General features: G+C 42.9%; 1 protein-coding gene across 3 annotated transcripts in view; it reads left to right on the top strand.

Annotated features, from left to right (window-relative positions):
- The window catches only part of LOC137383968 (ras-related protein Rab-21-like), a 52415-nt gene that overhangs the window by 24515 nt on the left and 13833 nt on the right, over positions 1-14067 (top strand). For 2 of the 3 annotated variants that reach the window (XM_068057441.1, XM_068057442.1), the window contains exon 6: positions 1604-1692. In XM_068057441.1, the coding sequence (XP_067913542.1) occupies positions 1604-1692 (89 nt within the window). Of the gene's footprint in view, positions 1-1603; positions 1693-10028; positions 13164-14067 lie in introns of those variants that run through there. The other variant, XM_068057440.1, reaches the window with a different exon arrangement.

Here is a 14067-nt window from a genome sequence, read left to right on the forward strand (position 1 = left end):
ATCTGAAGTGCTGTCATGGAAGGTTGCATCATCAGAACAAATGCATCAGAGACGGAGAAAATGGGAGAATGGAATGGAGGCCTTACAGGTGGCAGGGTGTGAAGTGTAGTCGAGGTGGCTGTGGGAGTTGGTGGGCTTATAATGGATATTAGTAGACAGCCTATCCCCAGAGATGGAGACAGAAGTCGAGGAAGGGAAGTGTCGGGGATGAACCATGTAAAGGTGAGAGAAGGGTGGAAATTAGAAGCAAAGTTGATTATAAAAAAAAAAAAAATTTTACAGTTCTGGGCGGGAGCAGGAAGCAGCACCGATAGTCATCAATGTACCAGAGACAGAGTTGGGGGAAGAGGCCTGAGTTGGACTGGAACAAGGAATGTTCGACATATCCCACAAAAAGACAGGCATAATTAGGACCCATAGCAACATGTTTTTACTTGAAGGGCTGATTTCTTTTTTTTCTCATCCTTGTTTTCAAATCCCTCCATGACCTCACCCCTCACTATCTCTCGAATCTCCTCCAGCCCCACAACTCTCATATTTGCTCTCCCCTAATTCTGGTCACTTGTGCATTCCTGATTTTAATCGCTTCACCGTTGGTGGCCGTGCCTTCAGTTGCCGAGGCCCCAAGCTCTGGAATATCCTCTCTACAACTCTCCACCTTGCTTTCCCTCCTTTTAAGACGCTCTTTTAAAAACCTACCTCTGACCAAGCTTTTGGTCATCTGACCTAATATCTTTTTTTTTTGTGGCTCGGTGTCATACTTTGTTTTAGAATACTCCTTTGAAGTGCGTTGGGATGTTTTACGTTAGAGGTGTTATATATACAAGAACAAATTTTATTTATATGTATATATTTATACAATGGGAAAACATACAGTAAAATCAGTTGTTTCACCAAACAAGGACACTTATTGCTAAGTCCTGGTTGGAACATTACGTACTGACTGCTGTGAATGGTTTACTCTCTTGTTTGAGTGAGGTTATTGTACTCAACATTCTTTCATGGAAGAGGACGTTGCATTCTAATTAAAGGAATAGTTTATCCTGATTAGAAATTTGTTTTTGAATGTTGGAAGTCTGAAGCCTTTCAACCCACTCAGCATTTCAATTAGCCTTTAAACTACAAAGGAATGTTATGCAGCATTTATCGAGCTTTTTTTTTAACCTGGTTATTTTGATAACTTGCTTTTTGATCTGTGGGTTACCAATTTGTGCTGAGTTATAACACCATGCCCTTCGTGAGTCCTGAATCTCCGCATTGCTTACATAAACAAATGCTGTTGATGAGCCAACAGAGTCTATTGGACGTTGTGCTCCAATGATTTTTTTAAAGCATGACTTGCATTTTATTTCCCCTGTGCCCTTCCCAGTCTTTGTGTGTTGTATGCCAGGATGCTGCCATTGAAAAATAGATGTTTACAAGGGAGGCAGCAGGCGAGTGCTTCTTCCTTTTTGTCACGTGCATAGGATTAATCTTGTGGATCCAAATCTATTGTACTGCTCCTACACACTAGGCCCTCAGATTAACATATTTGTTTGATCTTTGACAGATGTTAAATCTCTCTTGACTTACAAAAATTGTTTCAATAATTTCTCCCCAACAGGTATGCAGCGTCTGTAGGAGCAAAGCATTTCCACGCCTCTGCCAAAGTGAACAAAGGCATCGAAGAACTCTTTCTTGATGTTTGCAAAAGTGAGTGAGCATTCTCCAACTTTGACTAGCTCTCAACTGTGTGCTTCACTCAATTCTACCCTGTTAAACCCCTCCACCTCTGTTCCTTTTAAGATGCTCCTTACAACCTATCTCTTTGATCAATATATCCTTCTGTAGTTTGGTAGGAACATCGGAGCAGGAGTAGGCCATTCAGCCCATCAAGCCTGCCCCACCATTCAATATGATCATGGCTGATCTTCCACTTCAATGCCTTTTCCCACACAATCTTCATATCCCCTTATGTCATTGGTATTTAGAAATATGTCAATCACTGCTATAAACATACTCAATGACTGAGCTTCCACAGCCCTCTGGGGTAGAGAATTCCAAAGATTCACAACCCTCTGAGTAAAGAAATTTCTCCTCATCTCTGTCCTAAGTGGCTTCCCCCTTATTTTTAAATTCTGTCCCCCTGTTCTAGACTCCCCAACCAGGGGAAACATCTTAGCTGCATCTACCCTGTCTATCCCTTTAAGTATTTTGTAGGTTTCAATGAGATCACCTCTCATTCTTCGAAACTCGAGAGAATACAGGCCCAGTTTCCCCAATCTGTCTTCAAAGGACAGTCCCGCCATCCCGTGAACCTTTGTTGCCCTCCCTCTCTATGGCAATAATATCCTTCCTGAGGTAAGTGGACCAAAACTACACACTGCTCCAGGTGCGGTCTAACCAAGGTTCTATACAATTAAAGCAAGACTTCACTACTCCCGTACTCAAATCCTCTTGCGATAAAGGCTAACATACCATTAGCTGCCTCAATTGCTTGCTACACCTGCATGTTGGCTTTCAGACTTATTGACAAGGACACCCAGGTCCCTTTTGTACATCTACACTTTCTAATTTCTTACCATTTAAGAAATACTCTGTACATCTGTTCCTCCTCCTAAAGTGGGTAACATCACATTTTTCCACATTATATTCCATCTGCCACGTTCTTGCCCACTCACTAAGTCTGTCCAAATCTTCTTGAAATCACTTTGCATCTTCCTCACAACACACATTCCCACCTAGTTTTGTGTCATCCAAAACTTGGGAATACTACATTTGGTCCCCACGTCCAAATCATTGATATATATTGTGAACATCTGGGGCCCAAGCAATGATCCCTGTGGCACCCCAATAGTCACAGCCTGCCAATGCGAGAGTGACTGTTTATTCCTCGACTCTGCTTTCTGCCTGTTAACCAATCCTTAATCCATGCCAGTATATTACCTCCTATCCCATGTGCTTTAATTTTGCTAACCAATCTCCTGTGGGGGACTTTATCAAAAGCCTTCTGAAAATCCAAGTATACCACGTCCACCAACTCCCCTTTATCAATCCTGTTAGTAACATCCTCAAAAAAAATCCAACAGGTTCGTCGAGCATGATTTACCATTCATCAATCCATGTTGACTATGCCCAATCAGATCATTATTATCCAAGTGTCCATTTATCACATCCTTTTAAAATAGATTCTAGCATTTTCCCAATGACTGATGTAAGGCTAACAGGTCTGTAATTCCCTGTTTTCTCTCTCCCTCCCTTCTTAAATAGTGGGGTGACATTTGCGACCTTCTAATCTGCAGGAACTGCTCCAGAATCTATAGAATTTTGGAAGATCACCAATGCATCCACTATCTCCATAGTTACCTCTCAACACTCTGGGATGTAGAATATCGGGTCCTGGGGACTGATCAACCTTCAGCTCCATTAATTTCTCTGATGCAACCTTCTTCTTAATACTAATTTCCTTCAATTCTGCATTCCCCCTAATCCCTTGGATCTCTAATTCTGGGAGATTTCTTGTAATTTCTTCAGTGAAGACAGACTCAAAGTAATCATTTAACTTCTCTGCCATTTCTCTATTCCCCATTATAAATTCTCTTGACTCTGCCTGCAATGGACACACATTTGTCTTAGCCAAATATTTCCTCTTTGTGTACCTATAGAAGCTTTTACAGTCTGTCTTTATATTTTTTGCTGGCTTAAGTTCATATTCTATTCTCCCTTTTTATCAGTTTCTTCATCCTCTTTTGCTGTCTTCTAAAACCTCCCAATCCTCAGGTTTTCTACTATTTCTGGCAACTTTATAGCCTTTTCTTTTAATCTTATACAACCCTTAACTTTGTTATCCATGGTTGACTGCCTTTGCTTTGAGGGTTTTTGTGCCTTGAAGGAATGTATAGTTGGTGTAAACTATGCAATATTTCTTTAAAGATTATCCATTGCCTATATACTGTTATACCTTTTAATGTATTTTCCCAACCCACCTCAGCCAATTTGCCCCTCATACCTTCATAATTTCCTTTGTTCAAATTTAACACCCTGACTTCAGATTGAACTACCTCCATTTCAAACATAGAATTTTACATTTGTCATATTATGATCACTCATCCCTAAAGGTTCTTTTGCAACAAGATTATTAATTGGCCCTTTCTCATTACATAACACTAGTTCTAAAATAGTTCTCTAGTCGGTTCCTCAACATACTGCTCTAGAAAACCATCTCTAACACACTCCAGAAACACTTCCTCCACAGCATTAGTGCTCATTAGGTTTACCCAGTCAATATGCAGATTGAAGTCACCCATGATTACTGTATTACCCATGCTACATACTACTCTAATCTCTTGATTAATACCGTGCCCTACAATACCACTACCATTTGATGACTTATAAACAACTCGTACCAATGTTTGCTTCCCCTTTGCTGTTTCTTAACTCTATCCAAATAGATTCTACATTTTGTTCTTCTGATCTGAGATCCTCCCTTACTAATGTACTGATCCCATTCCTCATCAGCGCAACACCACCTTTTCCTTTTTGCCTGTCCTTCCTACATGTCAAATATCCTCAAATATTCTCAGTCACCTTGTAGCATGTTTCTGTTTTGGCATTTAGATCATACTCATTTACCTCTATTTGGGCCTTTAAATCATCTATCTTGTTGCGAATGATGTGTGTATGCAGGTAGGGTGCCCTTAACCTTGTCATCTTGACCTTCTGCATTCTAAGGCTAGTTGATGCTTGTCTTTGTTACGCCTGACTTCTAATGTCACTTGCTACTTTTCTACCTCCTGTTACCAGCTTTACTTCCTTCCAATTTGAGCTACCCCTCAGGTTCCCATCCCCCTGACGAGCTAGTTTAAACCCTCCCCAAAATCACTCGCAAATCTCCCTGCGAGGATGTTCGTTCTGGTCCTGGTGACAGATTTTACTTGATATTCCTGTGAAGGATGTTATTACTATGTTAAAGTTACTGTATACCCAGAGAGTGGTTACAGTGTGGAACTTGCTACCGCAAGGGGTAGTTGAGCCAAATAGTATAGATGCATTTAAGGGAAAACTGCGTAAGCACAGAAGGGAGAAAGGAATAGAAGGATATGTTGATGGTTAGATGAAAGGGATGGGAGGAGGCTCACGTGGAACATAAAACACCAGCATGGACCAGATGAGCTGAATGGCCTGTTTCTGTGCTAGTAATACTATAATATGAATATAAGTTCTGGCAACATCTACAGCGAGAGACGGAATTAATGGCTGGAATTTTACACCCCCTGCAGGGGTGGGGGAGGGGGAACTTCCTGCCTCAGAGGGGCAGAAGTCCCTTGTAAAATCTCTGCATGGCTCCCAGCCCAGCAGAGGCAGGCTCACCCCTGAATTTTAAGCCAGTGAATGGGGTCTCCGCCCCCGATGTAAAATCCCAGCCAATATTTCAGGTCAATGAATTTTCATCGGAACTGGGACAAGTTAGAAATGTAATAGATTTTGAGCAAGTGAAGTTGGAGGTGGGGGGGGTCTGTGATAGGGTGGAAGACAGGAGAGAGTAAATGACCGAGTTAGTCGTGATGGGGCAAGAAAAGAATAAGATGTGCCTATTTCCAGCATATTTCAACTTTCCAGCATTCGCAGTATTTTTCTGCTATTGTGCTTATTCTCTTTTAATGTGGTTAACATCCTACGTAGCCTTAACTTTGCCTTTCATAGACGCTCCATCCTGGGAGATACTTGAATCCTGAAGTGGTGCTTGCTCATCTTCTCTACTCTTGGTTGCAGTCGCTCTTAACTTCTTGCCTTGTGTGGTCTTTCCTTCCTCTAATGTATATTTTCACTAATTATCAAAACTGTTTTAGAATTACACAAACTAGCTTGGAAAAGTTTTGACCGAAGAAATTTACTTCCTCTTTTCTAGATGACTTTGACCAGACTTTTGATCTCTAGTTTGCTGTCTCATTGGTTATTGTAAAATGGGGTTTCTAAGTTTCAAACTTTTTGAGTTTATTCTCCCCTTAGTTCAAATCTTGAAATGTAGACGTCTTCCCCTTGAGATCTTTTATTTGCCAATGCTGTTGGTTAACTAATTGATCACGAGGATGAGCATGGGAGTCTGAGTTTATTCTTAAACTGTTTTTCTCCCCCCTCAATTGGTGGAGAGGCTGGCCTCTGCTTTGATGGAATGACTGACCTCTATCACCTTTTGTACACACGAGCAGGAACCAATGTAGATGGTGATACTTGGTCAATCCCGTCTAGTACTGTAAATTCAGAAACACAAAATGTTGGAAATGAAGATCCCATGGCTGTATTTGAAGACCACCAAAGGATTTCTCCCTGATATCCTGTACAATATTTATCCCTCAACCAGCAAAGACAAATTTATTGCAAAAAATAGATTATCTGGTTATTATTACTGCTGTTTGTGGGATCTTGCTGTGTGCAAATTGGTAGCTGCATTTCCTACATTATGAAGGTAGCTGCACTTCATTGGTGGCAAAGCATATTTGGGATATCCCCATGTGATGAAAGGTGCTTTTATTAAAAAGAAAATTCTTTCATGGGATGTGGGTGTCACTGGCTAGGCCAGCATTTATTGTCCATCCCTAATTGCCCTCGAAGGTGGTGGTGAGTTGCCTTCTTGAACTGTTGCAGTCTTAGAGGAGTGGGAACACCAACAGTGTTGTCAGGAAGGGAGTTTCAGGATTTTGACACAGCAATAGTGAAGAAATGGTAATATAGTTCCAGGTGAGGATGGTGTGTAAAAATGGGGAGGTGGTGGCATAGTGGTATTGTCACTAGACTAGTAACCCAGAGACCCAGGGTATTCCTCTGGGGACATGGGTTTGAATCCCACCATGGCAGAAGGTGGAACTTGAATTCAATTTAATAAAAAAAAAACTGGAATTAAAAAGCTAGTCGCAAAAACCCATCTGGTTCACTAATTTCCTTTTAGGGAAGGAAATCTGCTGTCCTTACCTGGTCTGGCCTATGTGTGACTCCAGACCCACAGCAATGTGGTTGACTCCTAAAATGCCCTCTGAAATGGCCTAGCAAGCTACTCAGTTGTACCTAACCACTGAAAATGGATGGACCACCCAGCATCGACCTAGGCACTGGAAACGACAATGGCAAACCCAGCCCTGTTGAGCCTGCTAAGTCCTCCTTACTAACATCAGGGCGCTTGTGCCAAAATTGGGAGAGCTGTCCCACAGACAAGTCAAGCAACAGCCTGACATAGTCATACTCACAGAATCATACCTTGCAGACAATGTTTCAGACACGGCCATCACCATCCCCAGGTATATCCTGTCCCACCAGCAGGACAGACCCAGTAGTGGTGGCGGTACAGTGTGGAGGGAGTTGCTCTGGGACTCCTCAACATTGATTGTGGATTCTATGACGTCTCATGGTATCAGTTCAAACATGGGCAGGGGAACCTCCTGCTGATTACCATCTACCGCTGCTTCCTCAGCTGATGAATCAGTACTCCTCCATGTTGAACACCACTTGGAGGAAGCACTGAGGGTGGCAAGGGTGCAGAATGTTCTCTGGGTGGGGGACTTCAATGTCCATCACCAAGAGTGGCTCGGTAGCAGCACTACTGACTGAGCTGGCAGAGTCCTAAAGGACATAGCTGCCAGACTGGGTCTGTGGCAGGTGGTGAGAACACCAATGAGGGAAAAACCTACTTGACCTTGTCCTCATCAGCTTGCCTGCCACAGATGCATCTGTCCATGATAGTATTGGTAGCAGTGACCACCACACAGCCGTTGTGGAGACGAAGTCCCATTTTCACATTGAGGATACCTACCCTCCATCATTTTGTGTGGCACTACCACCGTGCTAAATGGGATTGATTTTGAACAGATCTAGCAATGCAAAACTGGGCATCCATGAGGTGCTGTGGGGCAGCAGCAGAAATGTACTCGACCACAATCTCTAACCTCATGGCCTGGCATATCGCCCACTGTACCATTACCATCAAGCCAGGGGATCCACCCTGGTTCAATGAAGAGTGCAGGAGGGTATGCCAGGAGCAGCACCAGGCATACCTCAAAATGAGGTGTCAACCTGGTGAAGGTACAACCCAGGACTACTTGCATGCCAAACAGCCTAAGATAGAGCTAAGCGATCCCACAACCAACTGATCAGATCTAAGCTCTGCAGTCCTGCCACATCCAGTTGTGAATGGTGGTGGACAATTAAATAAATAACTGGAGGAGGTGTCTCCACAAATATCCCCATCCTCAATGATGGGGGAGTCCAGCACATCAGTGTGAAAGATGAGGCTGAAGCATTTGCAACCACCTTCAGCCAGAAGTGTCAAGTGGATGATCCATCTCTGCCTCCTCCTGAAGTCCCCAGCATCACCGATGCCAATCTTCAGCCAATTCAATTCACTTCACGTGATATCAAGAAATGACTGAAGACACTGGCTACTGCAAAGCCTAGGGGCTGACAGCATTTCGGCAATAGTACTGAAGACCTGTGCTCCAGAATTTGCACCCCTAGCCAAGCTGTTCCAGTACAGCTTCAAAACTGGCATCTACCTGGCAATGTGGAAAATTGCCCAGGTATGTCCTGTGCACAAAAAGCAGGACAAATCTAATTTGGCTAATTACCGCCCCATTAATCTATTGTCTGTCATCAGTAAAGTGATGGAAGGTGTTGTTGACGGCGCTATCAAGCGGCACTTACTTAGCAATAACCTGCACAATGACGCTCAGTTTAGGTTCTGCCAGGGCCACTCAGCTCCTGACCTCATTACAGCCTTGGTTCAAACATAGACACAAGAGCTGAACCCGGTGAGGTGAGAGTGACTGCTCTTGACATCGAGGCAGCATTTGACTGAGTATGGCATCAAGGAGCCCTAGCAAAACTGAAGTCAATGGGAATCGGGGAAAACTCTCCGCTGGTTGGAATCGTACCTAGCGCAAAGGAAGATGGTTGGGGTTGTTGGAGGTCAATCATCTCAGCTCCAGGACATCACTGCAGGAGTTCTTCAGGGCAGTGTCCTAGGCCCAACCATCTTCAGCTGCTTCATCAATGACCTTCCTTCAATCATAAGGTCAGAAGTGGGGATGCTCGCTGATGATTGCACAATATTCAGCACCGTTCTCAACTACTCCGATACTGAAGCAGTCTGTGTAGAAATGTAACCATTCCTGGACAATGTCCAGGCTTGGGCTGATAAGTAGTGAGTGTAACTTGTGCCACACAAGTGCCAGGCAATGACCATCTCCAACAAGAGAATCTAACCATCTTCCCATGACATTCAATGCCATTACGATCGCTAATTCTCTCACCATCAACATCCTGGTGATTACCATTGACCAGAAACTCAACTGGAGTGGCCATATAAATACTGTGGCTGCAAGAGCAAGTCAGAGGTGAGGAATCCTGCAGTGAGTAACTCACTTGACTCCCCAAAGCCTGTCCTCCATCTACAAGGCACAAGACAGGAGTGTGATGGAATACTCTCCACTTGCCTGGATGGGTGCAGCTCCAACAACACTCAAGAAGCTCAACACCATCCAAGACAAAGCTGCCTGCTTGATTGGCACCCCATCCACAAACATTCACTCCCTCCACCACTGACCCACAGTGGCAGCAGTGTGTACCATCTACAAGATGCACTGCAGCAACTCACCAAGGCTACTCAGGCAGCACCTTCCAAACCCATGACCTCTACCACCTAGAAGGACAAGAGCATGGGAACACTGCCACCTGCAGTTCCCCTCCAAGCCACACACCATCCTGACTTGGAACTATATCACCGTTCCTTCGCTTTCGCTGGGTCAAAATCCTGGAACTCCCTTCCTAACAGCACTGTGGGTGTGGCGGCTCACCACCACCTTCTCATGGGCAATAGATGCTGGTCTGGCCAGCGATGCCCATATCCCATGAAACGAAAAAAATATATGGAAGTCATTTTTTTTTTTTTTCTCGTGCACCCCTGACCACCAGCATCCCTTGTCTCCCTACCCATAAATGACCTGGTCAGTACTTTGCAGTTCCCAAAATGTTTTTGTTTTCTCTTTTTTTTTTTTTTCCAGAGATGCTTGAAGTTGCCCAAGCAGAGGAAGCAGCAGCAAGAGAGAATGATCCCAATCGCGCAAGCAACACACGGAGGGGCATACAGATCATTGACGATGAACCAGAGCCGCTAAGCAATGGCGGCTGCTGCTCTGGTTCTTAAACTGAAGCTCTGCAAGGTCCGCCGCTATGCTGAGAATGAGACTGCAGTGACTATGGGGACTGGATGTGACTGGAATCCCATTAACAAACAAAAGCTGCAGGATTAACAGACTGGAGGTGCCATTTGTGATGTTGCAGGACTCTACGCTGAGCTGATGGGAAAACAAAGATTCTCTATTTCTGGATGAGAGTTGTAATTATTTACAAAGGAAAAAAAATTGGAGGCAAAAATGGCTTCTGCAGGACATCTGAAGTGAAAAAGCCATTGCTGTTATGGGGACTGGATTGAGTGACGAACCAACAAGGAGACCCAGTAGCTGCATGAGGCAGGATTTAGTTTTGAAGGGATGGTCACGTACCTAGGGTACAAGTTAAAAGTAAAGTCAATATCCAGTGTGTATGTCATCGACTTAATATCCTAACGGGCCTAACTCCACATAATCCTCTGTGACTGCGTATCCACAGCATGTGGCACACATGTTCCTGGTGATGTGGGGCCCTGGGAAAGATATCATGGGATGTGGTGGTGCTTAATGCAAGGGGATAACCATGTTTAGAAATGTCATTTTTATCCACTCGCACTATACTCCCCACCCAAACACAAGCTGGTGAGGCGAGGAACTTAGTGTAATGCTGAGTTCATTTTGTTTAATTGTTTGTTTGGCAGATAAGTCTTTCTAGATTTATTTCTGGCAACTCCTTTATGCTGTTCCATTTCAGACTTTTTATTGCACCAGTGTCACTTTACTTGCACATTTATATAGAGATGGCTCGAGTTGGTGCTCATTCGTCTTAAATGTTACACACCTGTTGAAATGTCTTGCGCTGTGCTTTTAAAGGAGTTACACACCATTAACCACAGAACACTCTGTTTATCTAATCAGTGTTAACAGAAGTTCCATTTGGACCTTCCGTCCCCTCTGCCTTTAGTGTGGACTTCCAAGTAGCTAGTCTATCAAGTTGTGTTCAACCTAATCCATAATCTCTACTTAAAGTGAACAAACTTTCTTTTAGAAATGGAATCTTGTTACTGGAAAATAGTTTGGATACACATTGCTGTGATTCTCATAACTTGTCGGTGTTGTGGGTATATAATCAGGCTTCTTAGCTTACAAAAATAAATGACCTTCCTTGGTGAGCAGTAAACAAGGTGGAGTAAGTGCTAGTTTGATGCTAAGTATACTGGAGCTTTGATTTCTGTTGGGTTGTGTGTTTACTAACCTAGTACCTGCAGTCTTCTGAAGGAGATCTACCCTGATGATCAGTTAACTATAATTTTAACTTTTATTTGAAGTATCTGATGATATGAGAATCCAACTTCAAACCATAGTTACTGCAGGTTATCCAACTGATAGAGGAAACTTAAACTGCATTTTTTTGGTCAGCGTTTATAAATAAATAACTAGCTTTAGCTTTAAGTTCAGTAAACATTTCTGGCATTCATGATCAGGCCTTTTACTGGTTGTGTTTAGGATTAGATATTCCTATTGCTTGCACATGTAGTCTATTTATTCAAAGTCACTTAATTTAAAATATAGCTATTCAGATGTAACCATTGAAATCCCACTTTGCTGCCTGTTATTTGTTAGTGGATAACTCAATTTTGTTAACACCAAAAGTGACTGAATAGGGGAGTCCTCACATTGTCTAATTCGGTCTTGGGGAACAATAAGGTTAAATGTAGCTCAGATTTCTTTCATGCAAGTAGATGTACATTCTTTTCACAGCTTTTTTAAAAGAAAAAAAATTCTTTCCATCTCTTGTAACATGCTGCACCAAGCTTCATGCTATTTCAAACTGAATAGAGGACATTGTCTTGCTAATATGATGCAGTGGTTTAGCAAGCAGAGTTTAAGTTTTTAGTAAGTCCTCATTAAATTTCAGTGTGAAATAGGCTTCCGAACAAAATTGTTAATTTGCCATTTATCTCTGATATTCATGTTCTATCGTTACTGTCTTTCCCATCGAGTATTGTAGCATGAGTAATCACTATTTGCAAGGAAAAGTGCATTGGTACACAGATGTTGTGTGATTTACTTGCTTTGTTCTCCTACACTTTCAGCTCTCCTCTACACTTGAACCTTAAATTTAAGACTGTCTAACATTGTGTAACATGTTTTTCAAGTTTGACTTCACAAATTGCTGTTTAGTGGTAGGCCAAAGATTGGTTTGCTCCTATTGGGCAGTAATGGAGCTCTAATTTGCTGTTTTGTTTTCTTAGGCAATGTTCTCTCTCTCTCTCTCTCTCTAATATATCAAGAATGCCATTTCCCCAGTACAGGCTGAAAGCTTGACGTCTGACGAGCTTGCTTTTTTTCCTCTTGCTAACGTTGTCAAGCTGGCTGTTCAGGCAAATGGTAGGTCACACCATTTAATGCAAAGCAATTCAACTCATCATTTTTTTCACCCATGAACTAAACTGCAGTAGGTCCATTTGCTGATGCACTGCTTGTAACTGGTTTGGTATTATACAAACCTTTTTATAGTGTACTCAGTGGGAGATGACTGACAGTTTGAGGTGAATTTTATTCTATTCCTAGACCTTCATATACAGGTGAAATGAGTAATTGTTGAAATACTTAAATGCACCATAATGATGTGTAATGTATGAATACCAAATGGCACTGAAGGCTAATCTGTAATAATGGACTAACTTGTCTAATGTAAAAACACTTGGAATTAGTAATTTTGTGTTAGTGCCATTTTTATAGGTCTGCAATTGAAGTGAAAATAACATCTCTCTCTTCTCCCTTTCTCCCCCCCCCCCCCACACCCCCCGCAACCTTTGATCAGGGTCGGCTAGTTTATGGCAGAAATCTTATGTAAACGTACTTGTAGATGTTGGTAACATTTTGGTAACGGGAGTACTCTAGTGTCAGAAGCATTGCATGCAGCAATATCGCTTTTTTAAAGAGGTTTGCTCCAGAATGGATAGTTGATTGGAAAACTGGGACACTTGTGATTAATTTCTGAATAAAATATTGTTATGCAGACATGAGTTCTCCATTCTTTAGACTTTTTATGAATGATCAGTTTGTTCCCAACTTATGAAGTTTGCAACAAAAGGGCTTATTATAAAGTGATTTGTAAAATAGCCGAATGCTTTTCTTTCTCTCTCTCTCTCTCCCCTAATGTTTTCTGTTTTTAGCACTATCTGGAGTTTTACAGGAAACTTGTCCTTTTGAGGTGGTAGAGGTCGTGGGTTTGGAAGGTGCTGTCTAAGGAGCCTTGGTGCAGTGCATCGTGTAGATGGTACACACTGCTGCCACTGTGCGTCAGTCGGTGGTGGAGGGAGTGAATGGTTTTTTATTTAGAGATACAGCACTGAAACAGGCCCTTCGGCCCACCGAGTCTGTGCCGACCAACAACCACCCATTTATACTAACCCTACAGTAATCCCATATTCCCGACCTACACTTGGGTAAATTGGCCATTGTAAATTGCCCCATCAACCTGCAAGTCTTTGGCTGTGGGAGGAAACCAGAGTACCTGGCGGAAACCCACGCGGTCACAGGGAGAACTTGCAAACTCCGCACAAGCAGTACCCAGAATAGAACCTGGCTCCCTGGAGCTGTGAGGCTGCGGTGCTAACTACTGCGCCGTCATGTTTGTGCATGGTGTGCCAATCTAGCGGGCTGCTTTGTTCTGGATGGTGTTGAGCTTCTTGAGTGTTGTTGGAGCTGCACCCATCCAGGCAAGTGGAGAGTATTCCATCACACTCCTGACTTGTGCCTTGTAGATGGTGGACAGGCTTTGGGGAGTCAGGAGGTGAGTTACTTGCTGCAGGATTCCTAGCCTCTGACCTGCTCTTGTAGCCACGGTATTTATATGGCTACTCCAGTTCAATTTCTGGTCAATGGTAGCCTCTAAGATGTTAGTGGGGGATTCAGCGATGGT

Source organism: Heterodontus francisci, chromosome 25 (assembly GCF_036365525.1).
Source record: "Heterodontus francisci isolate sHetFra1 chromosome 25, sHetFra1.hap1, whole genome shotgun sequence".
NCBI lineage: Eukaryota > Metazoa > Chordata > Chondrichthyes > Heterodontiformes > Heterodontidae > Heterodontus > Heterodontus francisci.